Below are 18,959 nucleotides of genomic sequence, written 5' to 3' on the forward strand. Positions count from 1 at the left end.
CCCCCCCCACCACCACACATTCCCCCCCCACCACACATTCCCCCCCACCACACATTCCCCCCCCACCACACATTCCCCCCACCACACATTCCCCCCCACCACACATTCCCCCCCACCACACATTCCCCCCCACCACACATTTCCCCCCCCACCACACATTCCCCCCCCCCACCACACATTCCCCCCCCACACCACACATTCCCCCCCACCACACATTCCCCCCCCACCACACATTCCCCCCCCACCACACATTCCCCCCACACCACACATTTCCCCCCCCCCACACACATTCCCCCCCCACCACCACACATTTCCCCCCCACCACACATTCCCCCCCACCACATCATTCCCCCCCCACCACACATTCCCCCCCCCACACATCCCCCCCCACACATTCCCCCCCCCACCACATTCCCCCCCCCACACATTCCCCCCCCCCCACACATTCCCCCCCCCCACACATTCCCCCCCCCACACACATTCCCCCCCCACCCACACATTCCCCCCCCCACACATTCCCCCCCACACATTCCCCCCCACACATCCCCCCCACACATTCCCCCCCCCCACACATTTCCCCCCCCCACACATTCCCCCCCCCACACATTCCCCCCACCACACATTACCCCCACCACACATACCCCCCACCACACATTACCCCCACCACACATTACCCCCCCCACACATTACCCCCCACCACACATTACCCCCCACCACACATTACCCCCCACCACACATTACCCCCCCACCACACATTACCCCCCACCACACATTACCCCCCACCACACATTACCCCCCACCACACATTACCCACCACCACACATTACCCACCACCACACATTTCCCCCCCCCACCACCACACATTTCCCCCCCCCACCACCACACATTTCCCCCCCCCACCCACACATTTCCCCCCCCACCACCACACATTTCCCCCCCCCACCACCACACATTTCCCCCCCCCACCACCACACATTTCCCCCCCCACCACCACACATTTCCCCCCACCACCACACATTTCCCCCCACCACCACACATTTCCCCCCACCACCACCACACATTTCCCCCCACCACCACCACACATTTCCCCCCACCACCACCACACATTTCCCCCCCACCACCACACATTTCCCCCACCCCACCACACATTCCCCCCACCACCACCACACATTTCCCCCACCACCACCACACATTTCCCCCCACCACCACCACACATTTCCCCCCACCACCACACATTTCCCCCCCACCACCACACATTTCCCCCCCACCACCACACATTTCCCCCACCACCACCACACATTTCCCCCCACCACCACCACACATTTCCCCCCACCACCACCACACATTTCCCCCCACCACCACCACACATTTCCCCCCACCACCACCACACATTTCCCCACCACCACCACACATTTCCCCCACCACCACCACACATTTCCCCCCACCACCACCACACATTTCCCCCCACCACCACCACACATTTCCCCCACCACCACCACACATTTCCCCCCACCACCACCACACATTTCCCCCCACCACCACCACACATTTCCCCCCACCACCACCACACATTTCCCCCCACCACCACCACACATTTCCCCCACCACCACCACACATTTCCCCCCCCACCCACCACCACACACATTTCCCCCCACCACCACCACACATTTCCCCCACCACCACCACACATTTCCCCCCACCACCACCACACATTTCCCCCACCACCACCACACATTCCCCCCACCACCACCACACATTTCCCCCCACCACCACCACACATTTCCCCCCACCACCACCACACATTTCCCCCCACCACCACCACACATTTCCCCCACCACCACCACACATTTCCCCCCACCACCACCACACATTTCCCCCACCACCACCACACATTTCCCCCCACCACCACACACATTTCCCCCACCACCACCACACATTTCCCCCCACCACCACCACACATTTCCCCCCACCACCACCACACATTTCCCCCCACCACCACCACACATTCCCCCCACCACCACCACACATTTCCCCCCACCACCACCACACATTTCCCCCCACCACCACCACACATTTCCCCCCACCACCACCACACATTTCCCCCACCACCACCACACATTTCCCCCCACCACCACCACACATTTCCCCCCACCACCACCACACATTTCCCCCCACCACCACCACACATTTCCCCCCCCCACCATCCCCACCACACATTTCCCCCCACCACCACCACACATTTCCCCCCACCACCACCACACATTTCCCCCACCACCACCACACATTTCCCCCACCACCACCACACATTTCCCCCCACCACCACCACACATTTCCCCCACCACACCATCCCCCCCCCACCACCACACATCCCCCCCCCCCACCACCACACATCCCCCCCCCCACCACCACACATTCCCCCCCCCACCACCACACATCCCCCCCCACCACCACACATTCCCCCCCCCCACCACCACACATTCCCCCCCCCCCACCACCACACATTCCCCCCCCCCACCACACATTCCCCCCCCCCCCACCACCACACATTCCCCCCCCCCACCACCACACATTCCCCCCCCCCCACCACCACACATTTCCCCCCACCACCACACATTTCCCCCCCACCACCACACATTTCCCCCCCACCACCACACATTTCCCCCCCACCACCACACATTTCCCCCCACCACCACACATTTCCCCCCCACCACCACACATTTCCCCCCCACCACCACACATTTCCCCCCCACCACCCACACATTTCCCCCCCACCACCACACATTTCCCCCCCACCACCACACATTCCCCCCCCACCACACATTCCCCCCCCACCACACATTCCCCCCCCACCACACATTCCCCCCCCCCACCACACATTCCCCCCCCCACCACACAAATTTCCCCCCCACCACCACACATTTCCCCCCCACCACACATCCCCCCCCACCACACATTTCCCCCCTCTCTCCCACCACCACCACACATTACCCCCCTCTCTCCCACCACCACCACACATTAACCCCCTCTCTCCCACCACCACCACACATTACCCCCCTCTCTCCCACACCACCACACATTAACCCCCTCTCTCCCACCACCACCACACATTACCCCCCTCTCTCCCACCACCACCACACATTACCCCCCCTCTCTCCCACCACCACCACACATTACCCCCCTCTCTCCCACCACCACCACCACACATTACCCCCCTCTCTCCCACCACCACCACCACACATTACCCCCCTCTCTCCACCACCACCACCACACATTACCCCCCTCTCTCCCACCACCACACATTACCCCCCTCTCTCCACCACCACCACCACCACACATTACCCCCCTCCACCCCACCACCACCACACATTACCCCCCTCCACCCCACCACCACCACACATTATCCCCCTCCCCCCCACCACCACACATTATCCCCCTCCCCCCCCACCACCACCACACATTATCCCCCTCCCCCCCACCACCACCACACATTATCCCCCTCCCCCCACCACCACCACACATTACCCCCCTCCCCCCCACCACCACCACACATTACCCCCCTCCCCCCCACCACCACCACACATTACCCCCCTCCCCCCCACCACCACCACACATTACCCCCCTCCCCCCCACCACCACCACACATTACCCCCCTCCCCCCCACCACCAGCACACATTACCCCCCTCCCCCCCACACCAGCACACATCTCCCCAATACCCTTTGCTCAGGACTTATGCTCCACTTACAACCCTGCTTTTTCATCGCCCTCTCTCCCCCTCCGTGTCTCCTGTGCCCCCCCTGCCTCTTTTACCTTTACTACCAGGTCTTCTCTCTCTCTTCCCTCTCCCCTCTCTCCCCCCCCCCCTCTCTCCCCCCCCTCTTACTATCTTAAACATCCCTTCACCTGATGCCTCATTGCATAAGCAATGAGGGGACTGGGGAAGAGATGGTTAACCATCCCGGGGCCTTCTACCACCTCTGTGTCCCCCTCTCCAATCCTGTGTCCCCCTCTCCCCCTCTGTTGCCTCTCTGGCCGCTGAATGCCCGGTCATTGAGTAATTGGGCTGTGAGCAGGGTAAGGAGGGCCTGGGTATGGGAAACCCCTTCCCTAATAAACTCCGAGGCCTGGCCCTGACTGGGCCGTGTCTGGGTTTCCCTGCACAGCGTATGGGATGCTGTATAATATGAAGGGTAACCTAACCGTTTCAGCCACTTCAGGTATAGAAGAGCGGGGTTTACTTGCCAGAGGAGCTTACAGTCAAAGCTTTGGTTTCATGTAGATCAAGTTGCATTGTTATTTAAAATAAAAATAAAGGGTCGGCTGTGGTGTGGGACCGGCAGAACCTGTTATATGTGGCCAACTCCAGTCCTCAAGGGCACCAACAGGTCAGGTTTTCAGGATATCCCCTGCTTCAGCACGACGACTGAGCCACCTGTGCTGAAGCAGGAATACCCTGAAAACCTGGCCTGTTGGTGACCTTTGAGGACTGGAGTTCCCAGTATGGGTTACGCGGTTAGGGGAATCTTCAGGAAATGGAAGGTGCTTTTTTAAAAAATAAATACATATTTAAATGCATGTCCTGTTTGTGGGTTTTATTCTGAGAAGCATTTTTTGGGGGGTGACTGCAGAGTAGCCAATATGCAGCAGGGGCGCCATTTCTACGCCAATTGCTGCCCCCGTTTCACATTTTGTCAGTGTGTTACACTGGAGAAGATTGTGTAATTGTTACCCGTCGTCGGCCTGGGTAACTTTTGTGGGTAACTATTAATCGATGCGGTTGCTGGTCGGCAATGCATTGTTTTTACCTGTTTCGTGATCTTAAAGCGGCAATCTGCGCTGATCGCCATCGAAATAAACGTCTCCTGCCTTCTCGCCATCGCAGGGCCCTTTCTCCTGCTGTTTTTAGCCATCCCAATCTGTAGTTGAAGTCTAGAGCTACCGGTTGGTGAAAATTTGCCTCCCTGGGAGCTAAAAATGGCCGCTGCCGTTTGCACGGCTGATGGCAGATAAACCCATCAAAAAAAAAAAGGGCGCCTGAAATGAATCCACGCCAAACCTCCTCGCTGCGGAGGCGTCGGCGCTGTACTGCGGAGGACACTTCCTGCCGCATGGAGCTTTGGCGTTGACTCATTTCAAGACGCCATTGTTTTTTAATATATAGTTTTATCCGGGACTATATATACCTAGAAGCCATCATATGGTGCCAATACGGGGATATTTAGAATATATACATGTACACGTGCGTACTTGTGCCATATTTGAGCTACAATTGGTGGATTACATTGAGTGATATGAGTGGTACTTTTTGATGATTTTGATGCTTATACTGTACCTTTGTAGTTTCGTACCTCACGTGTGGATACTATTGGGCTTCGCTCATGGAGGTTTGAGCTGCGCTGCTTGTGTAATATTCGTTATTCCTATATATTTCTCTTGCATAGGGGTGATCTAAGCGTACACTTACTGGGGTGTTTTTATAACGGATTAATGATGCGCGCGCTGCTTGTGTATACACCAGAGATTGCACCCGGTTTTTGGAATGGTTCTGTATCGTTGGGGACTCCCTTCTCCTTGCTTCGTCCGTCTCTTCTGCAGCGCACCCCTTCTAGGCATTGTGGTCGGACGGACATCGTTCTTGTGTTCTAACGTTTGCCGCCCTCCCAGGAAAGTGAAACTCTGCTGGCGTCGGCGTCGCGTCGTGTTCTTTCCCAGGCACGCAGCGGGGAGCGTTTTAATTAAAGCGGCGGGTTGTTAATTGTTTGGCGGTGTTGGGAAGCGGGGAGTCCCTGGAAGCTGAACCGCATTCATGTCATCTCCGGGGAGGGGACGCCCTGCTCCCGTGAGCTCGTTTCGGTTCCCTCCAGGGGAAACCATGATGATGTTGTTGTGTTGTGTTTTTTTTTTTAAATCTCAGATTCTGTTTAAAAAATAATGTAAAAAGACCGACGGAAAATAGGCCGCGTATCCGCGTCAACTTCTGCGCTAATAGAACTTAAAGGCGCTTTTTCCTTTAAAACAAAAACAGATATATTTTGTGTAATTTCCCACTTAGGTGGGAAGCAGGGGTCTCGAACTGAACAGTGATCACTTCTGCTCTGGGGACCCCCTGCTCCCCGAAATACCTTGCATCTGAAGGTGATGCTGGCATCTCGCTTGTTAAATGTCCTGCAAGGGATATGACATCACCGCTTCCTATCGGGCAGCGGGGACCTTTTTTTTAAACACACTCTTTGTGCCCAGGCTGGAGCTGCATCACCTTCCGAGGTACGTGTCTCTGGGAACCGGGGGGGGGGGGGGGGGGGTCCCCGGAGAGTCCCCGGAGAGGTCCCCGGAGAGTCCCCGGAGAGTCCCCGGAGAGTCCCCGGAGAGTCCCCGGAGAGGAAATCAACGCGGTTCAGATCTGGAGACCCCCTAACGCATCGCTGAGGAATGCATGCATGTGCTCCCTGGCGTTCGCCGACACGCACATTAAATATTTATTGGTGTCCGAGAGCAAGTAGCATAGAACTCTGCGCCCGTCCAGGTCTTGGGACCCTGTTACTGATGGACAGTGCTGCCTTGGGGTTTTTCACCGATCTTGGCCCGGGACAGATGTAAGACCTGTCCAAACCTCTACCTGTTTGACTCTTGAGATTCTCTCTCTATGTTTAGATACGTATGTTGCACGACTCGTCTCCCGTAAACACGTTATCTCGGTCGATGGCTTATCAGCCGGTGTGAAGCCCAAGTCCGCTTAGAATCATATACGTGGGCTGGGCTGGACAGGACACTCCGTCATAAGACAGAGTTCCTATTTTCAGCACTCGGTTTCATATTTTAAACCCAGCAGCGGAGGGATAAAGGAAAAATTCATGTCCCTTTTTCTCCGTATTATTTGTTTTACATTTGATTGCAGGGTGTCTCCGAAGCTGAACCCCATTCATTTCAGCTGTGGGGGAACCCCATGCTTCCTGACATTATTGCCTCTGTAGGGGGGGGAGGGTGGTGCCGGTATCGCAGCAAAGGTTGAAGCTCGTTGCGCCACACGGGCCAATGGGAAGCCGCACCTGATGATGTCACAGCTTCCTATTGGTTCGCGGGGAGTTTTGAAACTCCGCCATTACTTGATGCCCGCTAGCGGAGCAGCTACAGGAACCTCCTACGGGGAAGAAGCGGGGGGTCGGCGGAGCTGAAACTAATGGGGTTCAACTCCGGAGACCCCCTGCTTCAACCCTATGATAAAAAGAGAAAAAATTGCCAACCAATCGCCCGCTTGGATATCTGCGTTAAGGCGTGTTTGCAAGAATCGAACCGCCATACGCACAAACGGGTATTGATGTTTCTTATACGCGGCGTTAACGAGAGGCTAATTATTGGAGATCGCCGAGGATAAAATGTAGCCGCTGGTTCAAAAGTGTAATCAGGGTGTCATATAATACATGTTTAGAGAACCACGCGTTCTGCAAAATGAGCATTACGTTACGCGAGTGATTCCCCGGATAGGGGAACAATTGGAGGATCGCGCAATGAATTGTGATGAGGACGCAAAGGCGAATTTGTACAAAACGGGAGACCATGTTGTGGTCTTTAAGTGGGACGGAGACGGCGCGTGGTATGCAGAGCGTGCGCAGGACGCGGGGATACAATGTAACATTCCTTTTCTTATTTGTTGTTCCTGCTGCGATCCGTTTCCCAAGTATTAATCGGCTAGTTAAGGCCTTAACCGAAGTGGTAATTATTGATGTAACCGACCACGGTTACCCTAATTATGATTTTCTAGTGTACTGTTCCCTCTTGGGCCAGGTCCATAGCGCTGTCGCCCCGTGTGGAGGCGTGTGCGCGGCCGTGACGTCACCCGCTTGAAGCGGGTGTGCGTTTTTCGGCCATTGTACGCGCGCCGTCCGTGGGCGTGTATGGGCGGGCCAGTGACGTCACGGAGCTGGTTCGCCCTCATTGGGCGAACCACTCACGTGACCGGCCTGTCGCGCCAAGGAATGAGTTTGAACTGATTTCTTGCGCAATGCCGACTGACCGCGAACATGCCTTAAGGCAGCCTGTCCGCACGCTCTGCGGTACCATCGCGCCAGCCTTAGGCTTCCGTCCTGTTGGGTGAGGGTGGCATATTCGGCAGGGTGCCGGCGTTGTGTATTTCGCTTTAAACTGATTGAGAGGGCAGTTTCATGTCATATCTATCTATCTATCACGTCTCCGGTCTGCAACCCTGCCTGTCCCCATTATCTGCAGCGAGGGATTCTGGGTAATGACGTGGTAATGAGCACAGTGTGTTACATTTTGCTTCTTATCCATTTTAACACGGACCCCTGTAAGCTTATGCTTGCTGCATTACACAGCTTCTCAGCCCAGCCTGGGTTAAAAGAAGTGTAGAGGCGGTTAACCTACTCACAGACAGCTATTTTAACCTCTTCGTTTTGAACGCCTACCTCTGCCCTGGACCCCTGCATGTTTTGCTGCATTCTTTCCCCTGTTACGAGATTCTGGCGCACCCTTGACCACCAGCGACGCTTTGTATGATGTCGAGGCGCTGCCGCAGTTTGGGGCGTTGTAAGCACTGGCTGTGGTTGACGTTACGCGGCTGTCGGCTTTCGCTTTATCGCAATTTCCGAATGGTCCGGTGACCGCGTCCTGTTTAGCCAAACTTTTTGCATTTGCCTATTTGTTGCTATAAGGAAGTGGCCTTGGTTGAGTCTCTGGCATTTGAAGTGGGAGATTCTGGTTCTAGTTCCCAGTGAGCGCACCCTCTCTGAGATGTTCCAGGTCCCAACGCAATATGGTGGCGTTCAAGAGGAGTCTTAGTGAGTGTGAGTGTGTGTGTGTTGTGTTTTACAATATGTGCTTTATGGTGTATACTTGACACCAAGTTGTCTTTTAGGCCGCGTGTATAGTGTCCGTGACGGCGATGAGTGACGTCGCCGCTAGCGAAAGTTGTATTTCGCTTTGCGGCGGCGTCGCGGGTGGCCAGGCCATTGATTGGTTCAGGGGCTGTCACATGAGGCGACAGCCCCATAAAAATCAAATATTGCCGGCTTCAAAAAATCGCCTCGCTACTATAAGCGCGCACGCGGCGGCGGCGACCAATGCATTTGTTTTTCGGGCGACGTCGCGTAGCCGGCACTGTAAGCGCGGCCTTACATGGAGAGACGGGCCTTGGTTTACTCGTGGAAGAAGGTTTAGGTTCGAGCCGCTGACCGTTACCAGGCTGGAGAACGTCTGCCTAAATATTGATTATTTGCAAGGGACACGAGGTCTCGCTCACAAGGCTCGGGAGCAGGAATCCACGGAAGGGTTTGTTCGGGTTGGAGGTTAGCGGGCGAGAAACACTGGAAGATTGTAATTCTGTTTTCACGGTTGGCTTCAAACTGGATCTTGGTCCTACATGAGAAATCGAGGTCTAGTATCCGGCTGAAGTCTCGCTTTCTTCAGGCTGTATATCTCTTTCCGTAGCCCAAAAGGGGATGATGCCAGTTTTGGTCAAGTAATGAACGTTGATATTCCTGCAGAGCGCCCCGTTACTGCGCTCGCCCCGTTACTGCGCGCGCCCCGTACTTTTATTCCGGTGTCCTGTTTAGCTACAGCGGCGCACACCTTCAGCGCAGCCTTGTTCTTTTACTTCGGCGTGCAGCCGTGCGTCCCGTCCTGCCTTTATAATTGAATAAATAATTCACCGTATCGCATGTCGAATAAAACTTTCGCGCATAATAAAACCAGTCTCCTCTTTGTTTTTATAGGCGCTGGCGAGTCGGGCAAAAGCACAATTGTCAAACAGATGAAGATTTTACATGTGAACGGATTTAATGCTGAGTAAGTACGGTTTTTATTCACCTCCTCGCTCTATTTTTGTGTGCCTGTAAGTAGTAGCTTGACCATATACTGCTGGGGGGGATAGTTGTGTGTTTAATTGTTAAAGGTTCTCTGTATTGTGTAAGGGAACGTTTGTGGGTTCTGCCTACGATATGAGAGCCGCAAAGCAGAGTGTGTCCTGCAACTGCAGAACTGTCTTGCTGAACCTGGTGGCGTTTATATAAAAAGGATCAGTTCCCCTTTAAATAAATAATAATTTTTCTTACACCCCCCCCTTTTTTTGTTGTAGTCTGTGTATAAAGTGCATGTAGTCTCCGGGAACTGCGCCTCATTCGTTTCCGCCCCGGGGATCCCTCCGCTTCCAGAGATACAGATCTTCCAATGGGGGCGGCGTTATCTCTCTGCTTTTTGAAGCGCCCGCGTCACACGGGCGAATAGGAAGCCGCGCCGGATGACATCACAGCTTCCTATTGGCCCGAGCGCTTGGAAGTGCCGCCATTATGTAGGAACCCTTCAACCCAGCCGGAGCGGCGACCGGCACCTCCTTCGGAGATCTGTCTCCGGAAGCAGGGGGTCCCCAGAGCTGAAATGAATGGGGTTTAGCTCTGGAGACCCCCTGCGTCGGTCCTGCATAAAAAACCCAGCTGTGATTGCCCTTTAAGCTTTGGCGATAAATGCTGCAATGAATTGTTTGACATAAGCACCAAAACCCTGGCTCTCCGAGGCTGCGCTCGGTATGCTCAAATCGCACAGGAACTTCTGAGATTATGCCCCAGAAACTCTCCAATAAACGTTGTTTTGCGGCTCGCCGCCCCCCCCTGCTCGCCACCCCCCCCTGCTCGTTGCCCCGCTGCCCCCCCTGCTCGCCGCCCCCCCCTGCTCGCTGCCCCAGTTATGCCTCTGCTGACTGTTCTTTGATCTTTCGGCAGTTAACACCGTTTTCATTGTCACTGTACTCGCAGACCCTCTGCACAGTGTTAAGATTCCCGCGGTAAACGCACCTGCTCCAGTATAAACGGGGTCTGTGCACGGTGTTTAAAAAGCGGGTGTCGTCACGTAGCCAGAGAGCCTCTTCTGTAGCGTGACGTCCCTATTGTATAACAATGGTGGTTAATCCTTTCCACCATCTTCTGCCATTCATACCGCTACAACGTGCCACTTGCCTTTAAGCTCTATGTAGGATCTGTTGTATACTAGCGCTTATAACAGGGGGGCTCAACTCTGTCCTCAGCCCCCCCCCCCCCCAACAAGTCAGATTGTAAGGATATCCCTACTTCAGCACAGGTGGCTCAGGGGCTCATTCGAAGATGTTGCCTCTGATTCAGCCACCTGTGCTGAAGCAGGGATATCCTGAAAAACTGACCTGTTCGGGTGGTCTTGAGGATGGGAGTTGAGCCCCCCTGGCTTATAAGATGGTCACTTGGTGCTGGGTGTTTTTACTATAAGCTTACTCCGGGGGAAAAACTGTTGAAATGAGTTTTGCGTCTGTTCTGCGCAGTTTTGTTTAGTCCTGAATAGAGTGCATATAAATTTGGGGGCAATATTTTTTTGTTCCCCTCCTTGAGTTGATAAAGCAACATGTCTTGGACTTTAAATAGGTATTGCCATGTCAACCCCGCGTTTTGTTCCAGGCGATGCGTGACGTGCATAGATTCCTGCTCGTTCCCAAAAAAATGAAGTGCGCGTATTTTTATTGTGCGGCTTTAACTTTCTCCGAAACATTTTACGTGAACCTTTTTTTTTTTCCGATCTCTTTCAAGCGCCTAGAAACCGCAGGGGTTACCTTTCTGATGGTAATGTGCAGAAGTTGCTCACCTGTATGAGATTCTTGTACTGGTGCAGAAGTTGCTCACCTGTATGAGATTCTTGTCACTGGTGCAGAAGTTGCTCACCTGTATGAGATTCTTGTCATTGGTGCAGAAGTTGCTCACCTGTATGAGATTCTTGTCACTGGTGCAGAAGTTGCTCACCTGTATGAGATTCTGGTCACTGGTGCAGAAGTTGCTCACCTGTATGAGATTCTGGTCACTGGTGCAGAAGTTGCTCACCTGTATGAGATTCTGGTCACTGGTGCAGAAGTTGCTCACCTGTATGAGATTCTTGTACTGGTGCTGAAGTTGCTCCCCTGTATGAGATTCTTGTGACTGGTGCAGAAGTTGCTCACCTGTATGAGATTTTGGTCACTGGTGCAGAAGTTGCTCACCTGTATGAGATTCTTGTGACTGGTGCATAAGTTGCTCACCTGTATGAGATTCTTGTCTCTGGTGCAGAAGTTGCTCACCTGTATGAGATTCTGGTCACTGGTGCAGAAGTTGCTCACCTGTATGAGATTCTGGTCACTGGTGCAGAAGTTGCTCACCTGTATGAGATTCTTGTACTGGTGCTGAAGTTGCTCCCCTGTATGAGATTCTTGTGACTGGTGCAGAAGTTGCTCACCTGTATGAGATTCTGGTCACTGGTGCAGAAGTTGCTCACCTGTATGAGATTCTTGTCACTGGTGCATAAGTTGCTCACCTGTATGAGATTCTTGTCACTGGTGCAGAAGTTGCTCACCTGTATGAGATTCTTGTCACTGGTGCTGAAGTTGCTCACCTGTATGAGATTCTTGTCACTGGTGCTGAAGTTGCTCACCTGTATGAGATTCTTGTCACTGGTGCAGAAGTTGCTCACCTGTATGAGATTCTTGTGACTGGTGCTGAAGTTGCTCACCTGTATGAGATTCTTGTCACTGGTGCAGAAGTTGCTCACCTGTATGAGATTCTTGTCACTGGTGCAGAAGTTGCTCACCTGTATGAGATTCTTGTCACTGGTGCAGAAGTTGCTCACCTGTATGAGATTCTTGTCACTGGTGCAGAAGTTGCTCACCTGTATGAGACTCTTGTCACTGGTGCAGAAGTTGCTCACCTGTATGAGGTTCTTGTGACTGGTGCAGAAGTTGCTCACCTGTATGAGATTCTTGTCGCTGGTGCAGAAGTTGCTCACCTGTATGAGATTCTTGTCGCTGGTGCAGAAGTTGCTCACCTGTATGAGATTCTTGTCGCTGGTGCAGAAGTTGCTCACCTGTATGAGATTCTGGTCACTGGTGCAGAAGTTGCTCACCTGTATGAGATTCTGGTCACTGGTGCAGAAGTTGCTCACCTGTATGAGATTCTGGTCACTGGTGCAGAAGTTGCTCACCTGTATGAGATTCTGGTCACTGGTGCAGAAGTTGCTCACCTGTATGAGATTCTGGTCACTGGTGCAGAAGTTGCTCACCTGTATGAGATTCTGGTCACTAATGCAGAAGTTGCTCACCTGTATGAGATTCTTGTCACTGGTGCAGAAGTTGCTCACCTGTATGAGATTCTTGTCACTGGTGCAGAAGTTGCTCACCTGTATGAGGTTCTTGTCACTGGTGCAGAAGTTGCTCACCTGTATGAGGTTCTTGTCACTGGTGCAGAAGTTGCTCACCTGTATGAGATTCTTGTGACTGGTGCAGAAGTTGCTCACCTGTATGAGATTCTTGTCGCTGGTGCAGAAGTTGCTCACCTGTATGAGATTCTTGTCGCTGGTGCAGAAGTTGCTCACCTGTATGAGATTCTGGTCACTGGTGCAGAAGTTGCTCACCTGTATGAGATTCTGGTCACTGGTGCAGAAGTTGCTCACCTGTATGAGATTCTGGTCACTGGTGCAGAAGTTGCTCACCTGTATGAGATTCTGGTCACTGGTGCAGAAGTTGCTCACCTGTATGAGATTCTGGTCACTGGTGCAGAAGTTGCTCACCTGTATGAGATTCTGGTCACTAATGCAGAAGTTGCTCACCTGTATGAGATTCTTGTCACTGGTGCAGAAGTTGCTCACCTGTATGAGATTCTTGTCACTGGTGCAGAAGTTGCTCACCTGTATGAGGTTCTTGTCACTGGTGCAGAAGTTGCTCACCTGTATGAGGTTCTTGTCACTGGTGCAGAAGTTGCTCACCTGTATGAGATTCTTGTGACTGGTGCTGAAGTTGCTCACCTGTATGAGATTCTTGTCACTGGTGCAGAAGTTGCTCACCTGTATGAGATTCTTGTCGCTGGTGCAGAAGTTGCTCACCTGTATGAGATTCTTGTCGCTGGTGCAGAAGTTGCTCACCTGTATGAGATTCTTGTCGCTGGTGCAGAAGTTGCTCACCTGTATGAGATTCTTGTCGCTGGTGCAGAAGTTGCTCACCTGTATGAGATTCTTGTCGCTGGTGCAGAAGTTGCTCACCTGTATGAGATTCTTGTCGCTGGTGCAGAAGTTGCTCACCTGTATGAGATTCTGGTCGCTGGTGCAGAAGTTGCTCACCTGTATGAGATTCTGGTCGCTGGTGCAGAAGTTGCTCACCTGTATGAGATTCTTGTCGCTGGTGCAGAAGTTGCTCACCTGTATGAGATTCTTGTCGCTGGTGCAGAAGTTGCTCACCTGTATGAGATTCTTGTCGCTGGTGCAGAAGTTGCTCACCTGTATGAGATTCTGGTCACTGGTGCAGAAGTTGCTCACCTGTATGAGATTCTGGTCACTGGTGCAGAAGTTGCTCACCTGTATGAGATTCTTGTCACTGGTGCAGAAGTTGCTCACCTGAATGAGATTCTGGTCACTGGTGCAGAAGTTGCTCACCTGTATGAGATTCTTGTCACTGGTGCAGAAGTTGCTCACCTGTATGAGATTCTTGTCACTGGTGCAGAAGTTGCTCACCTGTATGAGATTCTTGTCACTGGTGCAGAAGTTGCTCACCTGTATGAGATTCTTGTCGCTGGTGCAGAAGTTGCTCACCTGTATGAGATTCTTGTCGCTGGTGCAGAAGTTGCTCACCTGTATGAGATTCTTGTCGCTGGTGCAGAAGTTGCTCACCTGTATGAGATTCTTGTCGCTGGTGCAGAAGTTGCTCACCTGTATGAGATTCTGGTCACTAATGCAGAAGTTGCTCACCTGTATGAGGTTCTTGTCACTGGTGCAGAAGTTGCTCACCTGTATGAGATTCTTGTCACTGGTGCAGAAGTTGCTCACCTGTATGAGATTCTTGTCGCTGGTGCAGAAGTTGCTCACCTGTATGAGATTATGGTCACTGGTGCAGAAGTTGCTCACCTGTATGAGATTCTGGTCACTGGTGCAGAAGTTGCTCACCTGTATGAGATTCTGGTCACTGGTGCAGAAGTTGCTCACCTGTATGAGATTCTGGTCACTAATGCAGAAGTTGCTCACCTGTATGAGATTCTTGTCACTGGTGCAGAAGTTGCTCACCTGTATGAGGTTCTTGTCACTGGTGCAGAAGTTGCTCACCTGTATGAGATTCTTGTCACTGGTGCAGAAGTTGCTCACCTGTATGAGGTTCTTGTCACTGGTGCAGAAGTTGCTCACCTGTATGAGGTTCTTGTCACTGGTGCAGAAGTTGCTCACCTGTATGAGATTCTGGTCACTGGTGCAGAAGTTGCTCACCTGTATGAGGTTCTTGTCACTGGTGCAGAAGTTGCTCACCTGTATGAGGTTCTTGTCACTGGTGCAGAAGTTGCTCACCTGTATGAGGTTCTTGTCACTGGTGCAGAAGTTGCTCACCTGTATGAGATTCTGGTCACTGGTGCAGAAGTTGCTCACCTGTATGAGATTCTGGTCACTGGTGCAGAAGTTGCTCACCTGTATGAGATTCTTGTCACTGGTGCAGAAGTTGCTCACCTGTATGAGGTACTGGTCACTGGTGCAGAAGTTGCTCACCTGTATGAGGTTCTTGTCACTGGTGCAGAAGTTGCTCACCTGTATGAGGTTCTTGTCACTGGTGCAGAAGTTGCTCACCTGTATGAGGTTCTTGTCACTGGTGCAGAAGTTGCTCACCTGTATGAGGTTCTTGTCGCTGGTGCAGAAGTTGCTCACCTGTATGAGATTCTTGTCACTGGTGCAGAAGTTGCTCACCTGTATGAGATTCTTGTCGCTGGTGCAGAAGTTGCTCACCTGTATGAGATTCTTGTCTCTGGTGCAGAAGTTGCTCACCTGTATGAGGTTCTTGTGACTGGTGCAGAAGTTGCTCACCTGTATGAGGTTCTTGTCACTGGTGCAGAAGTTGCTCACCTGTATGAGATTCTGGTCACTGGTGCAGAAGTTGCTCACCTGTATGAGATTCTTGTGACTGGTGCAGAAGTTGCTCACCTGTATGAGATTCTTGTGACTGGTGCAGAAGTTGCTCACCTGTATGAGATTCTTGTGACTGGTGCAGAATTGCCGGAGATACATTTGAGGTGTCGTTAAGCAGAAAGCGACTGAGAGGGTTCTGTGATGTTATCAATGCGTAGCCTACGGCCGCGTCCCCAGTGGTCACGGTGGCGCGCGTGACGTCGTGCGCGCCGCGCACCAGACACTCCCCTCTAGTCAGGCAGGCCCCCGTAGCTCCTTCTGTGTCCGCTCCCCTCTAACCATGGTGCGTCCGCCGGCAGTGATGACAATAACTTTGTCTACCCGTGCCGCGACGCGGTCACGTGCTCGGCGGGCAGCCAATGGAAGGGCAGATATGGCCGCACTCCCCCGCACATCCCATCGCTCCCCTACATATCACGGCTGTAGTCCGTCTGTCCGTCCGTCTGTCCGTCTGTCCGTCTGTCCGTCTGTCCGTCTGTCCGTCTGTCCGTCTGTCCGTCTGTCCGTCTGTCCGTCTGTCCGTCTGTCCGTCTGTCCGTCTGTCCGTCCGTCCGTCCGTCCGTCCGTTCGATCATTCTCTGATTTGCTGCCCAGTTTGGAAAAGATTCTTCTTGCAACTTCCCGCGGTCGTTACCAAAATAAACCCCCCCGTGTGTCCCGCCCGCAGCTCGCCTGCTATTTCTTGGTGGAGGAAACGCTTCGTGTATTTGTAGCTTTCTGTTTCTCTTTTAACGTTCCCCTTGGAAAGCATTGAAACACGGAGTCGCACGGGCGCGTTCCTGTCACCTTTGTATGAGAGGAAATGGCTGTCCATCCTTTACGTTTAGGGCGGGGAAACGCGGCCTCAGCAGAACGAGACATGAGTCTGCAGTTGGCCGCCCTGCTATAAGGGAACAGTCACCGCGTTACTTGCTAGGCCTCGACATTTCCAGTTTGATCCCACACGGCCTTTAACAACACGCTGCTTCAGCTTTGAGCGCTTCATTTTTGACCCCCCCCCCCCTGGTTCCTTGGAACAAGGTGGGGAGGCAGCAGAAAGCGCAGGGAATGCCCCCCGATCTTGCAGGCTGCATTCTTTACTGCACAAGCTAGGGTCTTCAACTGGGGGTCTGCAGGTCAAGTGTGGCCCTTCCATGCGCTCCTCCTGCTAATTGCGTGCGCGTTGCTTAGGCAGCTAACTGAAACACAGGTGTAAGTTAAGATAATGTCATATATGTGGTACAGAGGTTATAAACGCAGGCAAAAATATAACCATTTTAAAGCTGCTGACCAAGCAGTATCCTACGTGTTTTTTTTTTTTAATAAATCCGTTCTGTACTATGAGAAAATAATTGTAGCATTTTTTTAAAAACAACTCAATGACATTTGTAATATATTATAATGTAACAAGCATTTTTTTTTTGTTTCTATAGCAACTATTTACAAAGTCACACCCCCTTCCTCTTCTGAAACAGGCTCTGGCACGCCCCTTTTTGAGCCCTGCCTTCTCTCTAGCAGTGCACCAATTGTATCTAGTGACTGCCTGGTCACATGATATTCCCCACAGAACTTTGCATCACATTTAAAAAAAAAAAGACCAAGGTCCATGTTCCCCATTTGCTTGCTCAGTCCTTCGAGCTCAGGAATAACACAAGGATTTGTTGCAATATCGGTATGGAAACCAAACCGCCATCTTTGGTACCTGCTGGCTCTGATTGTTTAAGCCTGGGCGTCTCCTTCACTCGGGATGGGGGGGGGGTCCATACTAACCGGCCTTGTGTGCGCTACCGTCCGCGTGTACGCCGCTCCGTCGGCTGCTCTTTGGATCACGTCCTGACATCACCACATTTGTTGAAAGCCCCCATCGCAAATAAACCCTACGCGTTTCGCTAGTCGTACCTTTTTGTAAAATTTGGTCTTGTGCTAAAATGATGTGACTGCGCGTGAGAACGCGTGCAAATAGCGAGATGTTTCCTGTGGAGGATCTCTTTACAATTTTCAGTGCTGGAGAAACGGGTAAAGTATTGCTAGCGTCCTGGAACTGAAGTGGTTAAAATAGCCCCTCCTCTCCCCCCTACCTCTGCAATGTGACTGGCAGAATATATAGTCCTTTTTGTGGTAATGTCATATTACAGTGTAATTCACGGACTGTAGAATTATTGCCGTGATCGGAGCCTTTCTTGATCTTTAACACCTGACTTGAAATATTTATATTTGCTTCCCATCTCTGTGAAAATGTTGCATATTTATGACTAACGTTTTGTATTCTGATGCATTCGGTTATGGTTTGCTGGCTTGGCTTCTGTTGTAATATTAAAGCGCGTTGGACTGAAGTTGGTCGCGGCTTTTTGTGGCGGTGTAAAGTGTCTCGTCGGCAGATGTGCATTAATAAAGGGATCGGTCGCAGATCCGCATTTGCGTTTTTCTGCAAAGCCTCCTACCATTTAATTAGACGAGTCATGCGTACGCGTGGCTGCCAGCGTTCTGATTGGTGGAATGTCTCGGCCGTAATATGCAGCGCTGAACATGAACCGCCTCTGTGAGAGGGTTAACGGTCGCTGCTCCACCTCCGCCCTGGCAGACTTTCTTGCGCTTCCGCGTCTGACTGGTACCAGATGTTGCAGTGTTGTGTATTGAACATGTTTTAGCGTTTAGTTTGTGTTTGTTGTACTCTTATGTACGGTCCTTGTCCAGGGACTGGGGCTTTACATGGATAACAGCTGGTCAGCAGCCGGTCACCCCCTGGGTTGGTTGTTTAGCCATGTCGCTGTGATGCTTTAGTGGGCGAGAAGGCGCTAATAAGGGGGGGGGGGAAACCAATCAAATGTGAGAGTACCTGGATTATAATACTGATCGTTATTATAATGCCTGCTGATATCTAATTGTATCTTGGCGGTGCCCTTCTAGTTTAATGCACATTTTAACGCCCTAATCCCCCACCCATAAGTTGAACCCCTGTAATGTCGGTCTCGTCTCCCTGGGCATGTCCTGCTCCTTTTATTTAAAAATAAATAAATAAAACATTCTAATGTTGACCTCAAATTGGAGATTAAGACA

General features: G+C 52.2%; 1 protein-coding gene across 7 annotated transcripts in view; it reads left to right on the top strand.

The window, feature by feature from the left end:
* GNAS (GNAS complex locus) overlaps positions 1–18,959 on the top strand; it is a 186,980-nt gene that overhangs the window by 94,748 nt on the left and 73,273 nt on the right. For all 7 annotated transcript variants that reach the window (XM_075571339.1, XM_075571340.1, XM_075571342.1 and 4 more), the window contains exon 2: positions 9,725–9,797. In XM_075571339.1, coding sequence (XP_075427454.1) covers positions 9,725–9,797 — 73 coding nt within the window. The remainder of the gene's footprint in view (positions 1–9,724; positions 9,798–18,959) is intronic.

The sequence above is a fragment of the Ascaphus truei genome, chromosome 15 (assembly GCF_040206685.1).
Source record: "Ascaphus truei isolate aAscTru1 chromosome 15, aAscTru1.hap1, whole genome shotgun sequence".
NCBI classification, from domain to species: domain Eukaryota; kingdom Metazoa; phylum Chordata; class Amphibia; order Anura; family Ascaphidae; genus Ascaphus; species Ascaphus truei.